This window comes from Hippoglossus stenolepis, chromosome 13 (assembly GCF_022539355.2).
Source record: "Hippoglossus stenolepis isolate QCI-W04-F060 chromosome 13, HSTE1.2, whole genome shotgun sequence".
NCBI classification, from domain to species: Eukaryota; Metazoa; Chordata; class Actinopteri; order Pleuronectiformes; family Pleuronectidae; genus Hippoglossus; species Hippoglossus stenolepis.
Window position 1 is genome coordinate 7,662,322 of NC_061495.1, and position 20,978 is coordinate 7,683,299.

Below are 20,978 nucleotides of genomic sequence, written 5' to 3' on the forward strand. Positions count from 1 at the left end.
AAGACATACAAGGAATACAGTTTCAAAAATAAAACAGGAAACAAACAACTCAATGTGCAAATAAATCCAAATATACAGAACAAAGTCCAAACTCAAGCAGACTGTGAGTCCAAAACAAATATCAAAAGTCCAGACACAACAAATCTCTCAAATGTTCACAGAGGCAGAATTGTGACAGGGAGGTAGTTGCCAGTCTACTGTTCCCTAGTATTCATTCATTTTTTGCCTAAAGTTTTAGATTTTCAGGTTGTTTAATTAATGTATTAAATATTGTTTGTTGGTCATATTCAGTATTACATATTGAGAAAAACAGCATTGACAGCATTGAGATCCTGTATATGAACAACAGTAAGGGGGGTGTATATTAATACAATAATATGTACAAAACTTAAACAGAATTTAATGAATACACTTAGATATTGCATTGCATTGCATGTCGATTCAAAGAGTTGTGTCCTGAGACTAAACTAAATTCAACTGTACAAATAGCTGCAGGTTTGCACAAAGGTGGGACTGGAGATTCAGCCATGAACTTACATGTATGATTCTATTTGTCAGACATGTTGACATGTGCAGTTTGCTTCTGTCCCAGACCAGTGCAGGGCCTCAGAGACGCCTCATACTCTGCAATACGTGAGATAAAGTCTGCACACAAAGATGAACTAGAGACTCTAAAAGTGCAAGTTATTCTGGGGGAGAGTGGATGGAGCTTGACGGAGAGCCAGCTCCAACTGGAGCTCAGACAAAAAGCTCAGAAGAATCAGCAGAGAAAGGCTCAGCTCACTCACAAAGACAAAGAGCTAAAGAGGAGTGAAGAACTGGGGGAGACCATGTGACGCATGGGAAGCAAGACTGCAACAGGAAGTGACTCTGGGACACATCAGCGTTTACACTGAAGGAGAAACTTTGAATTCCTTAAAACAGAACTGGGGACAAAATATAATAATGTAGACTAATTAATCCTCATTCCTGCTTTAAACACAATACATGTTATATGATAATAAAATACTAATATAAACACCTCCACTGGCTGGACAGTGACTAGTCAAAATGATTTATTCTTCCATTACTGTTCACTCTTGCTGATGAAACACGTGTTTTGAGATGTCACATTCCAATGAGATAACTGTTGAGGTTTTCTTTATCTCAGCTGTCCAGACCTGCCCTTGTCCCACATCCAAACTTGTAAAATGAATTACTTAAATAATAATAATATTTACTGCAAGACCTTTTATTTGAAACAAAATACAGCTGCCAAAAAGTGTCTCCATCAATTCAAACCCCTGATATGTAATTTCTGCGTAAAAGAGAGATTGGTGTAGTATAGTTGCTGCAATGTTGACTATTTTCGGATGAGATTTACTTTTGCAGAGATTTATTTTGTTTATTACCTTGTTTTTCTCAGTTTTATGTTAGAGAATTTACATAATTCAATTAATGGCAAATATACAGTGTGTGGTAAGACATACATATTGTGTCCTGCTCTTAGATCTGAAACTATATAATGCAGTGCACCTTGTATGCTTGTAGTGGAAGTGATGTATGATGGGATGGTGCCATTTTGGGGTTGTGTGGAGTTCAGCTGTCCCTCGATGTGGATTCGGACAGAAACTTCAAGTTAAGTCCAGGAGGAAAACTCTGCCTTCACTATCAAATCAATGCTACCTTGCAGTTTTTAAGATTGTATCAATGTTTCACAAGATTCTTCAGTGGTTTATGGTGATAATTATTTTATTTAACATTGTGATTTGAAAATGTGAAGACATGAGCCATGAGGGTAAAACAGTAAAGCTGCAGAAACAAACAAACAGTGAGCTGAAATGCTCTATAGACCCTAGAGGGATCTGAGGGGAACTGCAGAGTTAAGCTGTATTATCCAAGATTTTGATTAAACTTGAATTCAAATCAAATCAAATCCAATATACTTTATTGTCCCCATGGGGAAATTGTTCTTGGGCCAAAGTCTTACAGCAGCAGCAGATCAGTACATTGTGTAACAAACAACAAAAAAACAGTATAAAAGGAGTTTTCATGAAACTACACTTCTTAATGTGTTAAAAGGTTTTATTATATTGATTCAAGCCACAATTGTTTCAGCCATTAAATTCCTTTTATGGATCATTTCAGTAATCACGAAATTTGAGTTGCACTTTGGTTGCAGAGACTGAAAACTACTGCTCATAGTAAATCCTGAAAGCGAAAATGTCATAATTAACTGAATGGAAAACAGAATATACTCAGGCATGAACCAGTATGCAGCTCGTGTTGCTGTTGAACATCACCCGGCCGTCTTTTACCGTGCTGCACTTGTTCCTGAGGAGGTCCAGGATTCCAGTTCTGACCTCCTGGGAGAAGGACTGGTGGAAGTTCTTTGTCTGTGTCATGAAATTCAACATACGTGCCCCCGTGGTGCTGTTTGGATCGTAGCACTCGGTGATGTCGAAGGTGTTGGGGATGATGTGCTCGTCGTACTTCAGGCCCTGGCTCTTCAGGCAGGAGATCACCTCTGCTGACGAGCGGTACTCCGTGATGGCGTCGACGCAGAGCTCCTTCTTGAACGTCTTCCACAGGGTGTCCCAGCCGCCGTGGGCTGGGTGGTGAGAGGTTAAAGAACACAGTGATTCCAGAGGGAAACTAGGGACAATAACACTTTGACTGATATTTCACAATAATTACAATCATATACCTGTTTCAATGATGATCATGAGTGTGCCATTGTTTTTCAGAAGGTTGTGGTAGAACTTGATAGTGTCAGCGACGCTATCCACATAGTAGAGCATCTGTTCAGAGGAGAGAGAGGTTTCTATTTTCAGAGTAAAGGCTGAATACATGAAAGCACTCACTGCATGTACGATAGAGACACAGGATACATGAGTAACATGAGCTGCTTACACAAAGTGAGACACTGACATTCTTCTTTCCATTTGTAAACTAAATGTCCACAAAGCAAACACCTAATACCTGGATCATGTGTATGAAGTCAAACTTTTTCACGTCTCCCTTTGCTTTCACTTGCTTCTCATAGTCCTCGCTGTGCATGATGTGCCAAGCAAACTGGACCTTCTGAAGGCTGGTGGTCTTTGCTACCAAAGCTAAAGGTTGGACAGAACAGAGAAAGACATATCAGGGATGTGAACAGATATCACAGCACTATCAGATTTGACACAGTGGCTTCAAACTGTATTCATGCTTTTTGTATTGTAGATTTAATTATAAATTGACACATTTGCCCATTAATCTACACCCGTTAAAACACGTTAGGCATTTGAAGAAGTAGTTAGACCCAAGAAGTATTTAGACCCAAAATGTAATACTTTGTAGAGGCCCCTTTGGCAGCACTACAGGTTCCAGCCTTCTTCCATAAACCTTGCACATCCCGATCAGGGCAAATTATTGCTGTCAGATTTCCCCAAGCAACTGTCACCTTCTGGTCTCTCCATAGATGTTCAATGGGGTTAAAGTCTATGGCTGGATCACTTAAGGACAGGCAGGGTCGTGTCCCGAAGCCATTACAGTATTTTCTTGGCAGCGTTCTTCACTGTCTTGCTAAAAGTTGAGCCGTTTCCACTCCCACATCGTGTGAAGACTGTTCAACAAACCTCCTTATTCTCACATGCGCGTACGAACCTTCGCCTCCCTGTTCACCTCCAATCAGCACGAGCCAGGAGGCGGAGAAAACATTCGCTTCCTGTGGCGAAGCAAACCTGCAGCATGGCTTTGTGTGGAGTTAAACTTTGGTGATCTTTGACCTGTGGTAATCATTTTGTGCTTTTGTGTGTTCCCTCTTTCAAAAGTATTTTTTTTTTGGAAGCAGCTGAACCTACCTGTACTTCTACTGTGAAAAGGAAGAGAGAAAACGACAGCTCTTGTTGTGGTGTTTTTGAATTGTTGATACCTTTAAAGTTTTCTGTGAGAGCCGCGCTGCCCTCCACAATGTCAGCGGTGATGGGAACAGCGGGGAATGTCGACTGCAGCAGAGAAAGCATCTGGACGTCCACCTCCCCTGGAATGAACCATTTTGCATCAGAGCGGTAGCTGCTTCAATGTGAAAACCTCCAGGCTCAAAAAGGATTCGAATTGACCACTGCAAACATTTCTGTAACAACTGTACAACTTAACAAAGGTCGAAATGTCAATTACATGTGTCTAATACACGTGTGTGTGTGTGTGTGTGTGTGTGTGTGTGTGTGTGTGTGTGTGTGTGTGTGTGTGTGTGTGTGTGTGTGTGTGTGTGTGTGTGTGTGTGTGTGTGTGTGTGTGTGTGTGACACAGATTGAGAGACAAAGTGGGAGGGAGGAGTGTGTATCTTATCAATTTAGTCATGAATGACAACTTTGTAACTGCCGCTGTGCTTTATTCATTGACAGTTGTGACCTACATTCACCTCTCATGAGCCGGGACAAACTCAGTAACAAGCGTCCTCCCACAAATGCTGCAGCAAATCCTCCTAATTGCAGCATTATGATGAGCATGAAAGTCAGTTCAGGAGGAGCTGCACTTAAATTCACCTCTACTACATACATACAGTGTATGTACACGCTATGGTTGTTGTATTTCATCACTTACCTCCACCACTTCCAACGCCCAGAACATCCAGACCACTTTTACCTTCTCCAATTCTACATCAACAGAAGAGAGAAGAAAATGAAAAATATTACAACATATATGAACTATTAATTACCCAATAGCACATAATATTATAAATATAATACCTGTGCTGTATCTGTCACTGTAGGTTATTGAATAATACCATGTATTCATGTTTGTGTGACAGTTGCAAGAATATATTGCCATCTTTGAATGAAATTTATGTAACAATGCAAGAATAATTTCATTTACATATTCTACTTCACATATATGTCTATGTGTATTTGAATATAGACAGCACTCATCAATCCTGCTAAGAGGTGGACACAGACATTTACAAGGATCTAACCATTGATGGTAGATGGCATTATTAATAAGAATCACACAAAACATATTTGCCTTTATTATATCTAAAGTAAAAATTGTGCTTTTAAAATTCTACATGCAAAACTTGAAAATAAAAATATTTAATGCAAAAATGAGAACAGAATTGCCTGGCCACACCCCTACCTCTGCACTATGGGTTCTGTATAGATTTGGGAAATGGGCACAAGCACACAAAAAGGCTTTTGAGCAATAGAAATGCATTACAATTGGTTAGCAATAACCACCAGCTTTGTGCCTGCATGAATTACTAATGAGAATATTTCCTCTCCCTTTGAACAGTCAGCCTCTTAACTTTTGAGAGAAGTAATTAGCTGAGACCTCAGTCAGGCAGCTAAATGATCCCCCATCCCTTCAAAAAGCACAAAGACAGAAAGAGGGCACTCACAGCCTCTCTGCTGCATCTGGGTACATAGTAAAAATAGCAGGAAGATGATAAAAAAAAAAGCAAAGTGCTGCTCTCCAACCTCTCTGAGTGTACCTTTTAAATTCGGCTGGCAGGAGGCTGTGGACACTCTGCACAATGGCCTTGTGTTCTCCAGACTGTTCCAGGTAGAACTGGAAGCTTTGCACTGCACTGCCCTCGTAACAAGTCTGCTTTGCTTCTGCAGCCATGACTGATCCCTGCAATGCATCACACATAGAGTGGTTAGACATGAAGTGAGAAGCACGGAGTTACCACACTTTCTAAAGCTCATACCCCAAACAGCATGATGCTGTTATTTCGTTACTGAGCTGATTTGAATCACTCATAGAAAGTTTGTAAGAATTACCTTGAACCGACCCTGTGGAAGTCACAGGGTCGATTCTCTCCCGCTCTTTTTAAGGTGCAGTCAGAGCTCTGGGTCCACCCACAGGTTGGCTGACCCACTTTCCCTGGAGCTCCCCTTACATAACCCTGGAGAGATGAACTTTGCCTGAGGCAGCTGCCGATGTTTCCCCCTCAAATGACTCATGACTCTTGCCAAATCTGCCTTATCATTAGTCATTTACAGGAATGCAACATTTCAACAGAAAGTTATTTCTACACAGTTGACAGAGAAATTATATAATGTCATATAGTGAAACACTAAAACACTCTTTTTATTGTTATTGTAATGCTTGGGCTATTACTTTTAGAGTAATATAGCCATTTAATTTTATTGTCAAATATAGCCTTGTACTTTTATTGTACTAGAGCATATTACTTTTATTGTAATATATAACCTATTATTTTTATTGTCATATAGCTGATTACTTTAATGTAATGAAGCCAATTACTTTTATTGCAAAATATAGTGTATTACTTTTATTGTATTATTGCTGATATCTCACCTAAGGCAAAAAATAGAATTTAAAAAGAAACTGAAAAGAGTCACAAAGAGAACTGAAAATAAATAAAAAGAAACAAGAAATAAAAGAGTGAAAGTAACAGTGCAGTGTAGGAAAGAAGAAATCTTCAAAGGTAGTGGAAAACAGGAAAGTCTTCAGCACTGATTTAACTAAGAGTTGCAGCAAACCTGCAGGCCTTGTTCTTCAGGGCTTGTTAAGCATTATGTTATATTAGAAAATCTGAACACTACATTTAGTTTTGACTTTATCATATTAAATCATTCCAGATTAACTTGCAGTATTTAAGGATTATTAAGGATGTTTTCACATTAATGATCTAATCATTTCAATCACATGAACACTTTATTTATAACCGGCTGCAGTTTGGATTTTATTTCCCTCGGTTTTGTCATTTTAAAATTCAGTGCTCGTTGACACTGACTTTTGTTATTTGGCAAAGCAAAACTTACACTTCCTGCATAACACTTTCAGATGAGAACATCCCATCGACCTCATGACAACAATTCAGGTCATGTTTTACCAAAGAACTGCAGCATTATAGGAAATTGAAAGGTAAGAGAGTCGTTCAAATGAAGTATGAAAAACAAATTATACTTAAAAACGGGATGACTGAGTGTATAACACTTGTGCAACAACAGCTCTTATCTCCTAAAAGCAGCTGTTTTAAATCCACTGGCAGCTGCAGCCTTTTCTCTGGGAGTGTCAGTTTTCCTCCCACAGTCCACAGCCAGTTCATTTCAACTCTAAATACTGGAGTGTCATGGGCATTTCATTTTCAAATAAAAGTATTCTCATTAGTCGGATAGAAGGTGACACGAAGGTCATTCTTTTTTTTTCCCAATAAAGACATGTAATTTAAAAGCACCTGAGGATATCAGACTTTTTCCAAATGCCTCCTTTTCGCCGTTGAAATTGAAGTTTAAATCTTGCCTTCATGCCACAGAACCAAAGGTCAAATACATAACTTTAACCTTCTGGTCAAATGTATGGAGCAGAGATTTAATTTAAGGTGTCAGAGGGATCGATCGATCGTGGGAGGACGCTCAGAGCTCTGAAGTGTACCACCTTGACATGAGATGTTCCCAAAGTGTGGTGCACTTCTAAAAACAATCTTATTTCTAACATTGCCATGGTGACACGCTTGTCATTTTCCTATTGATTGGTGGCTGAGTTTTTTTTTATCAAATATGATATTGTCGTGGGCACACACCCCAAAAAAAACAGGATTGAGGCGTAAAATGTGAGTGTAGGTTTCATAGTTTTTTAGAATACTCCAGCTTTTACATGCATTCAAACCAGGGAGCAGAACTCAGCTTCCCCGGACCATGTGAGCGCTGACTGCGTTATGCAATCATTTTTTTCTAAAGCGAACTATTCATGAGCCGACCTGGAGAGCTCTCTTCTCTGGAGAGATCTCTATCAGAGGAGCTGAAGACGATAACACAATACCTCTCAGCAACACGGCTCAGGCAGGATCGTACAGGGACATTAGAAAGAGGAAGCTGACAGATCTGGTTCAGTTTGGTGCAGTCGAACACAACCATTAGAAAAGCAATTCAATAAACTGCTGCAGATAATTCCCGGTTATTGCAGATAGCTATGGGTGTGTGCTTGAATTTAATGTATGTGTGTGTGTGTGTAGGGGCACGTGCATGCAGTCTAGGCATCCCATACAGACAAGGGTTTGTTATTTTCCACACATTTGTAAAATACATTTAGCTTCTTCTTATTATTAGTGGTAGAAGTAGTAGTTGAAGTACTAAAAGTAGTAGTATTATTATTTGTGACTGGTGTGTAGTTGTGTCTATGTATGTGTGTCATGCAGATGTATTCATTTATTTATTTTTGACAGTGGCGGTGGTCAATGATCTGCTAATTAGTTTTATATGTATGTATATGTACTGGATCTGTACTCATTATACGCCCATCCCTGTATTTTACAGTCCACAGTTACTAATGCTGCCCTCAAGATGGCGCCAATACTTCAGCTAAATCAGGGAACATAATTTGTTCTGGATGATAACAGACAAAAAGAGCACGTGCTGCCATTGAGGCTCTGTTTATCTAACCAATATACGGCCTCTATCAGCACGTTCTTATCACACATACAAGTGAAAAGATGTTTTGTTTAAAAAATATAATAACATTTGACTTATGTAGTCAGTTAGTTATGTGGTCTGTATTTACAGTATATAGTGATTATATTGATTTCAAAGCGCTTTACAGTACAGTTTACTGCCAGTGCGTCTTTGGGCAGAACTTGTTTCTATAAGGGACACCCACAGACACGTCGGCATGCAGATGAGGAAGAGTGGGATTGAACCCTGAACCTTGTGGACGACCGCTCTACCCCCTCAGCCACAGCCTTAAAGGAGAATTAGTTTATAAAGAAAATAGAAAACCCCATCAAGTTAACTTTGCAAGTAAATTCAACAGCTATATCTGAATGCTCCACACACTCTCACAGGAGCATTCAGCTTATTTAAAATTAAGACTTCTATCTCCATGGAAAATATGGCATTTTCAATTTTCCATTTATTTTCATACTTCCAACATATCATGATCCGACGAGCGCAGCTGTGTAATGGGGTTGGAAACACAGTCTGCTCCCATTAAAATGATACGGTGCTAGAATCTGAAGCTCTGATCTTCACATTTGCTGGAGAATTTGAGAGGATCGTGATAATGAGACAAACAATTAGCCCATATTCATTTTGCACAAGCGTAGAAGATCATATAGAATTAATAAATAATACTGTATCAACCAAATATAAGTGTTATTAGAAAACATATAAAATTAAACTAGAAATATTTCATTTAGTGCAGTAAATTCAAGACAATCCAAGACATTTCCCACATATGCTAAAAGCTTGTTAATTACAATTGAGTTAAAAATGTGTCATTTTAAATCATCCTGTTTAAAACCATGTTATCATCACAGTGCAAATTTCACGTTCACATTACAGAGTGTGTTTAGGAGAGCTGATCTAGGACTATCACTCCCAGGGTGTTATTAAAGATGACTCTGCCGTTGGACTCCGTGCTGCAATCTGGGTGTCGGAGCAACTCCAGGACTCCGGCTTTCAGCTCCGACGAGGCCGTCTTACTGAAGTCCAGCACCTCGGTGAGAAAGTCCAGCAGCAGCTCCCCCTTCTCATCCCCTTCAGTGAAACACTCGGTGATATCCATTTGAGACGGCAGCTCGTAGTTCTGGTAGCTCACTCCCTTGGCGTCCAGGAGGCTTCTGATGTCTCCAGTGGTCACACACTGACTGATTTCTGAGTAACTCAACTGGTGCCTGAAGGCCCTCCACAGCTTCCCCCAACCACTCATCTCTGGAATAGACATGAAAACAAAACTAAATGGTCTTTGCCCACCAAGTCCGTATTCTTCGTCCGAAATTGTAGCACGATTAAAAATAAACAAGACCTCACTTTGTGACAATCACGTTTACACACCAACTCCCAAAACTTTCATCGGTCATTACATGTCATGTATATGTTTTTGGAACAGGTTTGATTTGCTGTGTTTTTGGCATCTGTTTGAGCTGTTGAAGATCAATTGGATAATAATCTTGTCTTCCTTTCAGTGTGCGGACCCAGAGTTGCTGGTAGCGTCTCAAACTGAACCACTGACATTGTTAAATAGACTTGGTAGCAGTTGGGATGATTTTGCAGCTCCTTGATCAGAAGATGAAATTCACCTTGATGGCTTCTCAGGATCGGATGGACCCAATGTTTTCTTTTCTTTCTTTTTTAAAAGACATGCGATGAGCACAAAATCATTCTCACTGCTCAAAGCCATTGTATCTCCTACTGCAATGTTTTTTATGAAATTTAATTTAAAAAACACAGTTGCTAATTAGCAATAACTGGATGTTATATTTTACTGAATAAATACAAAGTTTGACCTGCTGGTGGCACTAAGAGAAAAGTCAGGAGATCACCAGAGTCAATAGGATTCATTGTTTGTGGACCTTGAGTGCCTGCACCAACTTTCATAAAAAATCCATTCAATGGTTGTTGATATATTTCAGTCTGGACCAAAGTGTTGAGCTGAGCAACTGACAGATTGACATGAACATCTCTTGAGCTGTGCTGCCAGCGATGGATGATGGTTTGGCAAAATAAAAAAGCCACTTGAACAGAAGTAAAAATATCATTATTGGAATAAAACATTTCTCCATATGAAAAGTGTAAACCGATTTCCTCTATGTTTCAGCTGTAGTAGTTTCTCACTGAGTTACATGGTTGAACTGGATGTACTGTGTAAGCATGAGGTTCAGTACATTGACCGCCTGCAGCACTACTCACCACATACGGATAAAATGTGATGATCCGTGCACTTACCAGAGACCAGGATGATGATGAGCTTCCCATTCTTGTCGAGGAGACTCTGGAAGAAGTTGATGGTCGCTGCAGGATCCTTCACGTAGTACAGCATCTGTCGATTTTCACCACAGATAATGAGCTGGTGACTAGAGTCATACAGCGTCCAATTATAGCGCTGCGCCAGACAGATGTTCTAATGGGATTAATTGCTGCGCAGCACTATCAAATGAGTATGACCTGGATGTGTCAAAAATACAGAACAGCCGCATTTAAAAAAAAAAAACACAGACCTGTATCATGTGGATGAAGTCGGCTTTCTTTGTCGTCTTCTTCACTTTCCAGTGCTCCTCAAACTCAGAGGAAGTCATCTTGTTCCAGGCGAATTTGATGAAATCCAGCTCTGGTTTCTGTGACACTAAAACTGCAGACGGGGAACAAACAGTTGCTGTAATTCACACGTCCGTGTTTTCACTCAGAAAAGTTACCGCGTCCCCAACAAAACCAGAATCTGTGTTGTTATTCCAACTTGCGTTGTGCAAATGACACGTTACTATATCCCTCACTTTGCAGAAATACAACATGTAGTCTGAAAAAACACTCTGCATCATTATTTAAAACTCACTATATTATACGATACAGGTAATACTGGAATACATGGAATTAGATTTTACTACAGTGACTAATTTTAGGCCATGATAACTGCTTTGGACCCTGATCACACCTCATTAATACCAATGGATACCGATTGGCACCAACAAGAGGTCATTTTTGGTTCTATTACATTTCTGATTAAGGGGAAATTATTTGAGACAAAACTATTAAACTAGAATTGTGCTTTAAAATAATGGTATGTCTTCCAGTACAGTTTATGCAAAAGGTTTTGAGTGAGCTACTGCAGGTTTTACATGTGCAAATATGCAAAAGTCTTCCTACAAAGCCGTAATTCAATCTACAGCATTTTCATGGAATCATTTACTGTGTCATATATGTTGAACACAACACAACAGAACCAACATTCATGGCACAAAGCAAAGAGAGTTTTACAAGAAAGATATTTAAAAATAAACTTAAGATACTATGTGTAGCAATGTTAATGATTCCACTTGCCATCACTTATCATTACATGCTATTATGTGTCATTATCTGCATTTAATAAACTGGGACTGGTGGTTTGTTCGTAACGTGAGCGCCCTCTGCTGGCCCTCATACTGTTACCAGTCTGCTGTATGCTGTCCCTGGCTCTGCAAAAAAATACGAGAATACATTTTCTTTTATTGTTAAGAGGTAATTTCTTTCGGTGTCTTAGCAAATTCTGAATCTTACTACTAAGAGGTTGGCTGTTAGAGACCTCACATGACTTCTTCTAACCAGACTACAGGGGTGAGGGTTTGAGGCTGTTACATCACACAGCCTGATAGAGAGAGTACACAGCCGTTACATATGCACCTGATGAACTGTCTGGATGAGACCGAGTGAAGCGAGTCACGATTTTCAAAACACACACGGCAGCTGCGTGGGAGCTGCAGCTTCAAGTTGGGCAAGAGTGAGCAAGTCTTGAAATCACAAAAGTTTTCAAACACGTTTTACAACCTGCGTTTGAACACATTTTCCCAAAGACGTCTGTCAACAGTAAGGAAGCTGAGTGAGCCGCCCATGAAGTCAAACTGCGAATACAGACAACCTGAGAAAATGGGGGTTGGACATAATAGAACAGAACGAACGGAACGTGTATTAAAGATGAACCCGAAGGATGAAAAAACGAGGAAGCGGAAGATTATCGAGAAACTTTCATTGGCTCGGGTTTTGAAATACATGATGTGAATACTGGCAGGAGCAGTGCGTGGATCTGCAGCCGACTCGGAGCCGTTTGGGGATTCAGAGTTTTAATCAAAGACACATCAGAGGGGTGAATACTTGCTGACACAAGGGCTTGAGTCTTGGTGCTTGAAAGGAACTCCTCCTCCTATTACATGGATAACTGTATTACTAATGCATGAGTGTGAAAAAAAAAAAATCACCATTAAGAAATACAATAAGTAGAACGACACCCTTTTTTTCCCTGTTAAATTAAATACTGAAACATATTTTGAGGGGTATGTGGATATACAGACGCAGTATGATTTTGCGGTATGTGTGAGTGTGTGAGTGTGTGTGTGTGTGTGTGTGTGTGTGTGGATAGAGGCCGTACCTTTGTAGTTGTGTAGCTGCTGGCTGCTGGGCTCCACCACCTCGTTATCCACAGTCACCCCTGGGTGCTTCTTTCGCAGCTCAGAGAGAATCTGGAGGTCAATCTCACCTACAGGTATAAAGTTGTTGTTTTTTAAACCACACTTTTTTTTTTCCGCGAATAAGAAAAAAGAACTGTCCCACTTGGACTCGATGCTTGAGTCCAAGTGGGACAAGGACATAAGGAATAGTAATTGACAGTTGTGCAGAGGCTGCATTTATGCTGCCGTACCAATGGAACAGGTTACCACTGTGATATTCTCTTTAATATCGCTCAGCCACAGACTTTGTTCGAGGTCTGACTGAAGCTGACAAGTCGCCACGTACGAAGGAATCTTTTTCAGCGGAGAAGCCGACGCGGACAGATGTCGAGTGTTTCTGATTAGATCCAATAATGACTTACTGGGGAGTTTGGAGTCGTTCGGAGAGATTTTACAGTCCATTAGAGGATCTGCAACAGCGCTCCATTATGATACCAACATGACAGCTCAGGTAAATTAAATTGGCTTTGACATAGGGGGGAGGGTAACAGCACCTCCTGGGCCAGTAGTCAGTTTGCTCAAGATCAAATTAACCTTGCTGTATCATGAGCTCTGGAAACAATGTGCCGTAAAACTACAGCCTGGTGAGGTTGCCTCGTCTGCACCGAGGTTAAAGATTAATCTGGCGGCCGGACAGACGCATACAAACCCTTGACAGTGATAATAAGGGTAAAGGCTTTTTAGTGCCGGGGCCATAAATGACAGCAGTGCAATAGGAGCGGTTACAGCGAGCTAATGCAACAATGCCTCCTCACCTCAGCTGTCTGCCGCAGAGGACACTGCTGCTATTTACCGTGTCACACAGAACATAAGTTCAGCAGTGAACGTGTCCTATAAAACCTGTGCTCTTACCGGCTCCACTTCCAACTCCGATGACATTCAGATGGGACTTTCCACCTCCGACGCTGAGGAGAGAGCAGAGGAGGAGAAAAAAAAAACACTGACTCCACAGAAAAGTCAAGACTTAAAATTCACCTCCTGCAAGCTGCCAAATGCGGTTTACATTTTTTGGGGCTTGTAACTGTCGATGCTGCCCGACACCGAACTAGTGTCCGAAGCACCTCCAAACACGGAGGCTGTGATTGTTGCCCCAACGCATTCTGTCACTCGCCGTCTTGATTTTTTAAATGACGCCATTGAAGCACACTTTTAATTTACTTGTGAGTCATATGTCTCCAGATTTCTCTCTGATCTAAACACACACACACATGCAACACACACACACACACACACACACACACACACACACAGAAGAAGGGTTTGGCTTGATTCTCCACAGCCTATATCAACACAGTCAAACAAGAGAGTGAATGACTAACTCCCACTCCCAGGCATGTACACACTGTTCAGCCTGTTCATACATGTGCATTTGTGTGGGAAATTATTTAACTTTTGTCTATAGAAACAGTTCATGTTCTCTTTTGGATTCGAGCTCAAACACTGCTGACGGTTTTCTGCTGTAATTATAATCCTAATATTGTCATTAGTAATAATACTAATATTATCATTGCATATAAACTGATTCATATAAAATTGAAAGCAACGCATGTGAGTCTGTCCTTTGAATTTTGATTCATTAGATGTTCTGTTTGGAGTGTGGATGTTTTTGATAGTTGCCAGCTAACGGCTAATGAGGCAGAAACTTGTGCTCATCGATGGTATCAATGGCTCCTTTAGTAAATACTCTGGTGTTGTTCCTTTTGTTCATCACATTCAAGAAGTTAATTGCTTTTTCTGCCTTCATTTACGTCTCAATTTTCGGGTAGTTTCACAGTTTTCCCCTCTCTGCCGCTTAAAAGTTAGTTTCCTCCCTTTATGTTATCTGGTATATCAGCAACACAAGATATGTGTTCACTACAGTTAGACTCTGACCGGATCTTTCAGGCCAATATCAATCTTTGAGAGTTCTGCTAATCTAGTATCATTAATTGATTCGATTTGCTGTGTAAAATAAAAACTTAAGTTGTCAGTACCAACATGTGGACAACCCATGTAAGGGTGACCCCATTTATAAAAGGCCTCAGATATTACTTTGTAGTTTGTATGAAGGTTCAAACGTAATTCTTCCAGATAGGTAATGCTGTACATCGGTTATATGATGATATACATCTTGTTATACAAGTCAAGTTTTCTAAACTTGTTAAAAAATGTTGAGGTTAAACTCCAACACAGCAACAATACTGTATTTGTACAGAGTCTCATTTTGAATACGATTGACTATTCTATTCTCACATATTACATTCAGCAGGGGTCTAATGTATTCGAGTCTATTGTGGAAAGTGGTTATGAATTCACTCATACCTGGCGAGTATGTCTGGCAGCGTGTTGTGGATGAAGTCCTGCATACACTGATGCTCAGAGGAGCGCTCCAGAAAGAGCTGGAAGGATTTCAGGTACCTGCTATCATCGTCAACCAGACACTTCAGTGGAGATGCCATGGCACATGTACTCTGGCAAAAACAAAATATTGTCATCAACGGCCAACAAAGGTCAGAATGCAAATCTACGAAATGTGTTTGTTTGTGGTTTCTCTTTTCGTTTCCTGTTTTATTTGAGCTCCACCACAGTTGCTGTTGCAGGTGAACATTAATTCCCCACCACCTTAAAGTCTAACTTTTCAACTGTCGTACACGTCGTTATATAACTAACTTAAGTCAATCAATAACAGATTTAACACGTTTCTTTTCCACGTTTAGTTCACATGTTATAGATTGGACCCATCCTAATGTACACTAAAATGTTTTTGTATTTTATAGAGTAAAGCTTAATAGACATAAACACAGGGATTAAAAACACAAACAGACTTTTGTTCCAGTGCTTTCAAAAACACGATGAGTAGTTGTCTCTCCGTCAAGGCCCTTATGATCATGTTTTTAGAGTCAAAACTAAATAATATACATGGAATTCCTGAGCAGAGCATGAAAGGTGGGGACATAGCTCCAGCTGCAAACATGTGGTTTGCACTTGTCCATCTTAGAGGCTTGAGCAAAAAAATTATCTTTATAATTAATTATTATTAATAATAATTTTATTATACACTTTATTATAAAGAATCTTTCAGGTTTAAAATGAAAAATGGAAGATAACCAAGAAACAAACACAATCTGAAGATCACACAGTCATACAGCAAAGATACAGAAATAAAAAATGTGACATATGAGAAAAGCATAAAACAAGATCACAATAAAACATGTTGTCACAAATACACAACACGTCAGTGTCTTCACACTGATTCTCTATGAACACAGTGTGTGTGTGTGTGTGTGTGTGTGTGTGTGTGTGTGTGTGTGTGTGTGTGTGTGTGTGTGTGTGTGTGTGTGTGTGTGTGTGTGTGTGTGTCCTCACAAAGTCACGTTCACACACACGGTCCCTCCACACAGGGAGTCTCAGTCAATCCCTGCACAACCAGTCTCTCCCAACGCGAAACCAGCTTCACCGTCTCCGCTGGTAATCTTTACTGTGTGAGCGGTTACATTGTATCTGTTACACACACACGCACGCACACACGCACGCACACACACACACACACGCACTTTCACATCCCCTTCCACGGCTGCTGTGAACATGTCGCTGCTTGCTCCAGGTGAACGTGTAGATTTACGGTGTGTGTATTTACTGTGTGTGTTTACTGTGTGTGTGTGTGTGTTTACTGTGTGTGTGTGTGTGCTGGTGAAGCCACAGACACACGGAGAGAGAAACACATTTGTCCACTTACATGTCGCGCAGAGCCGAGAGAGTCTGCGTCACGAACAGTCTGAGGTCTGAGATGTGCAGCCTGAGAGAGAGAACCCCTCCCACTGCTTCCTCTGCACGGAGCAGGTCCTCCAAGAGAAACCATCCACCCAGTTACACAACATGCTTAAAGGGATAGTTCACCCAGAAATGAACATCCACTCATCATCTACTCCCCACTGTGCGGATGGAGGTGGTGGGTGAAGTGTTTGAGTCCACACAACACTTCTGGAGTTTCAGGGGGTAAACAGTGTAGCAGCCGAATCCAATACAGTTGAAGTCAATGGTGACCAAGACTTCAGACGTAATTTAAACAACAGAAGAAACAGAAAAAGCCTCCATACTGCTCGTGTGGTGTCATCCAAGTGTCACCAAGCCCTGACATTCATATTCGACTTGAAGCGAAGTAATTTAAACAAAGTTTTAAGCCTAAGTGGCTAAGCTAGCGGATGTAGTGTGTCCAAGGGTCCGTGGTCGTAGGTAGCGGACATTTAGGCTTAAAACAAATCTTATATATGACCTCAAAGCACACAATTATAGATATCACTCCTCCGAATTTTTCATCAAGATTTACACATAATTCTCTGATAAATTAATAAAAAATCCTAAGTGATATTGCAATGTGAAAGAAAGTGAAAAGCAAAACTTGGCTCCACCCCCTGAAGCAGAGTGAGACCAAAATGTGTTGAGTTCTTTCCTGAACCATAACATATCCCTCCACCAAGTTTAGATTTAATCTGTGGTATAGTTTTTGTGTAATGCTGCATATAAAATACTACTAAAAACATAACCTCCTTGTCAGAGAGTTTGTTAGTAAACGCAGGTTCCAGTCTGTTTAAATCTATGGCCCTATCGGGTGACCCTTCAGATTATGGTTGGATTATAATCTGTGTTTGATACAGAAGGAGACATCAGAAAGTCCTTTACAGGGACAGCTACGCCAGTCGTGACAGAAAAATGCAATTCACTGAGAAATCACATGATAATAATGTGCAATGTATTTGAATGTATAATGTTGCAATTGTTTTCTTTTCATTTCACCTTTGAAATCTATTCCTAAAAAAACTGATTTAAGGACGTAATCCATCATATCAAAGACACATTATTGTTGCATATGGTCGCACCAGAACCAGAGCTCTCCTGCATCAGCGCACAAAGAAAATGTAACTTTGACTATAATAAAAACAGACACAATATTTATCAGGATTTGTTCCAAGTCTCTGTAATGTGGTTTTCTCATTAAACGGATACCGGTGCATTTTTAACAATCAGAGAATCTTTAGATCTGTGCTTTGGGTAAGGTCAGCAGAAATGTGAGCTCTGCAGTAATCTGCTCCTAAAACATATACGATAAAGACAGACTATATAAGATAGGAGGTGGAACTTTGTTCTTTCACAATATACTCATGAAAACAAGCTGCATGTCTAACTTCAAGAACAGAGAATGAAGGAGATGCCACGGCGTTCGCTCTGTCTGTGACACCCAGAATTCCCACTGGTTATTATGTCAGATAGTCAGGAACTAGGCCAAGAACTCAAATTAGATTGTAATTAGGCCGCACAGCACATCTGAAGAGATACTCCAGCGGGGGAAGTTTAGGCAGATATGAATTTAGGAGCCTATAGTGGTCTATGCTGACGTATTGTTTAGTCCGAAGACTGTAACGAGATCTATTTTTAGACATTTTTCACAGAGCTCAATGAAGGGTCAGGGTAGCTGAGGACCCCTGGATGCAGGCGGACCTTGTTTTGGGAGTTTGTCACAGTTCTGCTCTGTTTTAGACGAATGAAGCCAAGTGTGAATTCATTTAGGACGACTCTCTCTCTGCGTGTCATTCATTCACAATTCTCTCTCTCACCCTCCCTGCCTCTTGTTGGGTGTTTAGAATAATCCAATCCGATTTTGTCACGATCTCAGCCAGTCAATCACGTTGATACTGTCAAAATGTAAATCTGCTCCTCTCGCTTGCTGTCAGCTGTCATTTCAGTGATTCGCTGTGACCCTCCTCCTCCTCCTCCTCCTCCTCCTCCTCCTCCTCCTCCTCCCTAATCACCTCCAGCCTCCAATATCCAGCAACCTTGATGACATCAAAAGGGGCTGAGGTGCCAAATGGACTCTCATTTAAATCACATAACTTTCATCTCTTATTGTGCACAGCATTAAAATGTGTTCATTTCTCAACTGAAGTCTTTCTTGATTGAAATACAAACTACTGGCAATGGTAACAGCTTTTGAACGTAATTGAATTTGTATCTTAATTCGCTCCTGTGTGGTACATTTACATTTCTCTGCCTAGAAGAAAATGTATTTCTAATTGCAGCATTCTATTATCTGACCTTTTTTTCCCCAAAATTCAATAATCCGCTTGTTAAAAACTTGTTGCCAGAGTATGAGGTCAGTAGCATGCATCACCTTATTTGACCTTTTTTTCCATCCTGTATTGACTGAGTTCAAGCCAGGCTGAACGTCAAAGTCCTTTTATTGAGCACATGAGCATGTACTTATCTATCCATTCCTCAACGTGCTCCTCCGTTGCTTCACGCTCTCAGATCCCAGAGTGTCGGCCTTCGAATAATTAGGAAAATATTACCTAGAAACCAGAAGACAAGAAATCAGTGAGGATGAATGCGTTTTTCTACTGAGATTCACATCTTTGGAATCAAATCCCTCTCGAAGCTGCTGAAGCAGAAATCTGGTTTGACTAACTCAGACTAATTTATTGCTGGATATTTATCAGGATCAAAGTAACTGACTGACACACACACACACACACAGACACACACACACACACACACACACACACACACAGCTAACTGAATGCCTAACCCTTATCCGTACCCTAACCCAACCCCAACCAATACCCAATGCTATCCCAATAAATAAAGCTGGTCTTAATCCATAAACAGCCCAGTTGACAAAGTGAGGTCCAACCAAAATGTCCTCACTGTGAAGGTTTATGCTCAGGTTTATGGTCCTCACAATGACATAAGGAGAAACAGGTCTCTACACACACACAAAGATTCGCGTAGCTATCCTTGTTAGCATTGTTCATCGATTCCCAACCATTGTGGAAAGCCTGTAACCAAAACCTTAAACCTAACCTTAACCATGACCAATTCATGCCAGAACCTAACTTTAACCAGGACCACAGACGTGAGGTTCTGACCATTGTGGGGTCTACTGGTCCTGACAAGGTCAGTGTTTATAACTGAAGAGGTAACAAAAATGAAAAATGAAACACACATTGTGCTGCTGCTTCTTTTATCTGTGTGATGATATAATAAGGATGAGGACAGGGGGGGGGGCGCAAGAGAGAGGCAGTGATTAGTTCACCGGTGACAGCTGTGCTAATCACCTCGCCTGGCGCCCCTCTCCTGAGGCTCCTCCACGCCTCCCTCCGGCAGCCGCACGCCACCTCGTCCCTCACCCACTCACCTGCCCGCCCACCCACAATAATGCTGTACGTAAAGGTCATTTCTAACAACAGTCTACAGCCATGCACCTTGTTAGGCTGTACTTCGACACGGTGGTGGTCTGAGCCGAATGATGTTCATGATGATGATGATGATGATGCTAGTTTAACGGCTCAGGGATGAACACATTCAACATGTCCCTACCTAATGATGAAGGGATAAGTTAAAGGGATCATCAAGGTGAGGGGAGGTTCATCCTCTGGAAACCATGAATATCTGGGAAAAATATGACAACATATCAAGTAAATGTTGAGCTAATTCACAGGGTGTGTAAAAAGTTTTCACCTGTTGGTGGTGCTAAAAGCACGGCTTAAACAAACAGCCAAAACAATGCTAAAGGAGACAGTTGTAAAACTTATGAAACAGCAATAGACTTATAAAAACCTTCCATCCATCCATCCATTTCCCAGGGAGGGGCTGGAGCCAAGCCCAGCTGCCATTGGGCGACATGTGGGTACAACCTGGACTGGTCACTTATAAAGACCATCCATCCGTAAACCATAAACCTCACCATCAAAGCCCAGATGTAGTTTGCTTTTGTAGCATGTTCATAAAGGCAAAGTTAACTGCACTTGTTGTTTTGTCTTCAAAAGTCATCAGTTCTATTCATTAACCTTGACTGGATGGCGAGTTTAGTAGGTTAGTAGGTAGGTTAGTAGCACATAAACAACAAGCAACTGTCAATTTTGGTTTGATTCCAGCTGTTGTCCTCCAGTGAGCGGCCTCCACCTCGGATGAAATCTGTAGGATCGTCTCTACTCTGGTGGGATACAAACAATCACACGATAAACCAGAAATACGTGATAATAAACACTCGTTGCTTTAAGAGGTTATGCAGCGTTCCTACAAAATATTCCTTAAGCTCTCACTC

At 40.7% G+C, this 20,978-nt stretch overlaps 2 protein-coding genes across 2 annotated transcripts; both read right to left on the bottom strand.

Annotated features, from left to right (window-relative positions):
- Positions 1–1,713: 1,713 nt before the first annotated feature.
- On the bottom strand, positions 1,714–5,890 carry LOC118120512 (histamine N-methyltransferase A). The gene is made up of 7 exons (XM_035175540.2): positions 5,745–5,890; positions 5,453–5,595; positions 4,567–4,619; positions 3,896–4,003; positions 2,962–3,092; positions 2,687–2,780; positions 1,714–2,590 (listed from the first exon to the last, which is right to left on the bottom strand). Exons 2-7 carry the CDS (start codon positions 5,584–5,586, stop codon positions 2,238–2,240), a joined length of 873 nt encoding a protein of 290 aa, XP_035031431.2. The 5' UTR covers positions 5,587–5,595; positions 5,745–5,890; the 3' UTR covers positions 1,714–2,237.
- Positions 5,891–8,820: 2,930 nt separating this feature from the next.
- On the bottom strand, positions 8,821–16,745 carry LOC118120086 (histamine N-methyltransferase). Its single transcript, XM_035174779.2, has 7 exons — positions 16,617–16,745; positions 15,203–15,351; positions 13,754–13,806; positions 12,823–12,930; positions 10,925–11,055; positions 10,653–10,746; positions 8,821–9,638 (listed from the first exon to the last, which is right to left on the bottom strand). Exons 1-7 carry the CDS (start codon positions 16,737–16,739, stop codon positions 9,277–9,279), a joined length of 1,020 nt encoding a protein of 339 aa, XP_035030670.2. The 5' UTR covers positions 16,740–16,745; the 3' UTR covers positions 8,821–9,276.
- Positions 16,746–20,978: the final 4,233 nt, after the last annotated feature.

Bases quoted from the DNA above. Each gene is read 5' to 3' on its own strand.
- LOC118120086 (XM_035174779.2), bottom strand. From the start codon at position 16,739: ATGGTTTCTCTTGGAGGACCTGCTCCGTGCAGAGGAAGCAGTGGGAGG. The intron at 15,352-16,616 runs GTAAGTGGACAA...TGTTTTTGCCAG, and splicing joins CTCTCGGCTCTGCGCGACAT to AGTACATGTGCCATGGCATC. The intron at 10,747-10,924 runs GTCTGTGTTTTT...GAAAATCGACAG, and splicing joins ACTTCATCCACATGATACAG to ATGCTGTACTACGTGAAGGA.
- LOC118120512 (XM_035175540.2), bottom strand. From the start codon at position 5,586: ATGGCTGCAGAAGCAAAGCAGACTTGTTACGAGGGCAGTGCAGTGCAA. The intron at 4,004-4,566 runs GTAAGTGATGAA...GGTTCATTCCAG, and splicing joins GGGCGTTGGAAGTGGTGGAG to GGGAGGTGGACGTCCAGATG. The intron at 2,591-2,686 runs GTATATGATTGT...CTCACCACCCAG, and splicing joins CATGATCATCATTGAAACAG to CCCACGGCGGCTGGGACACC.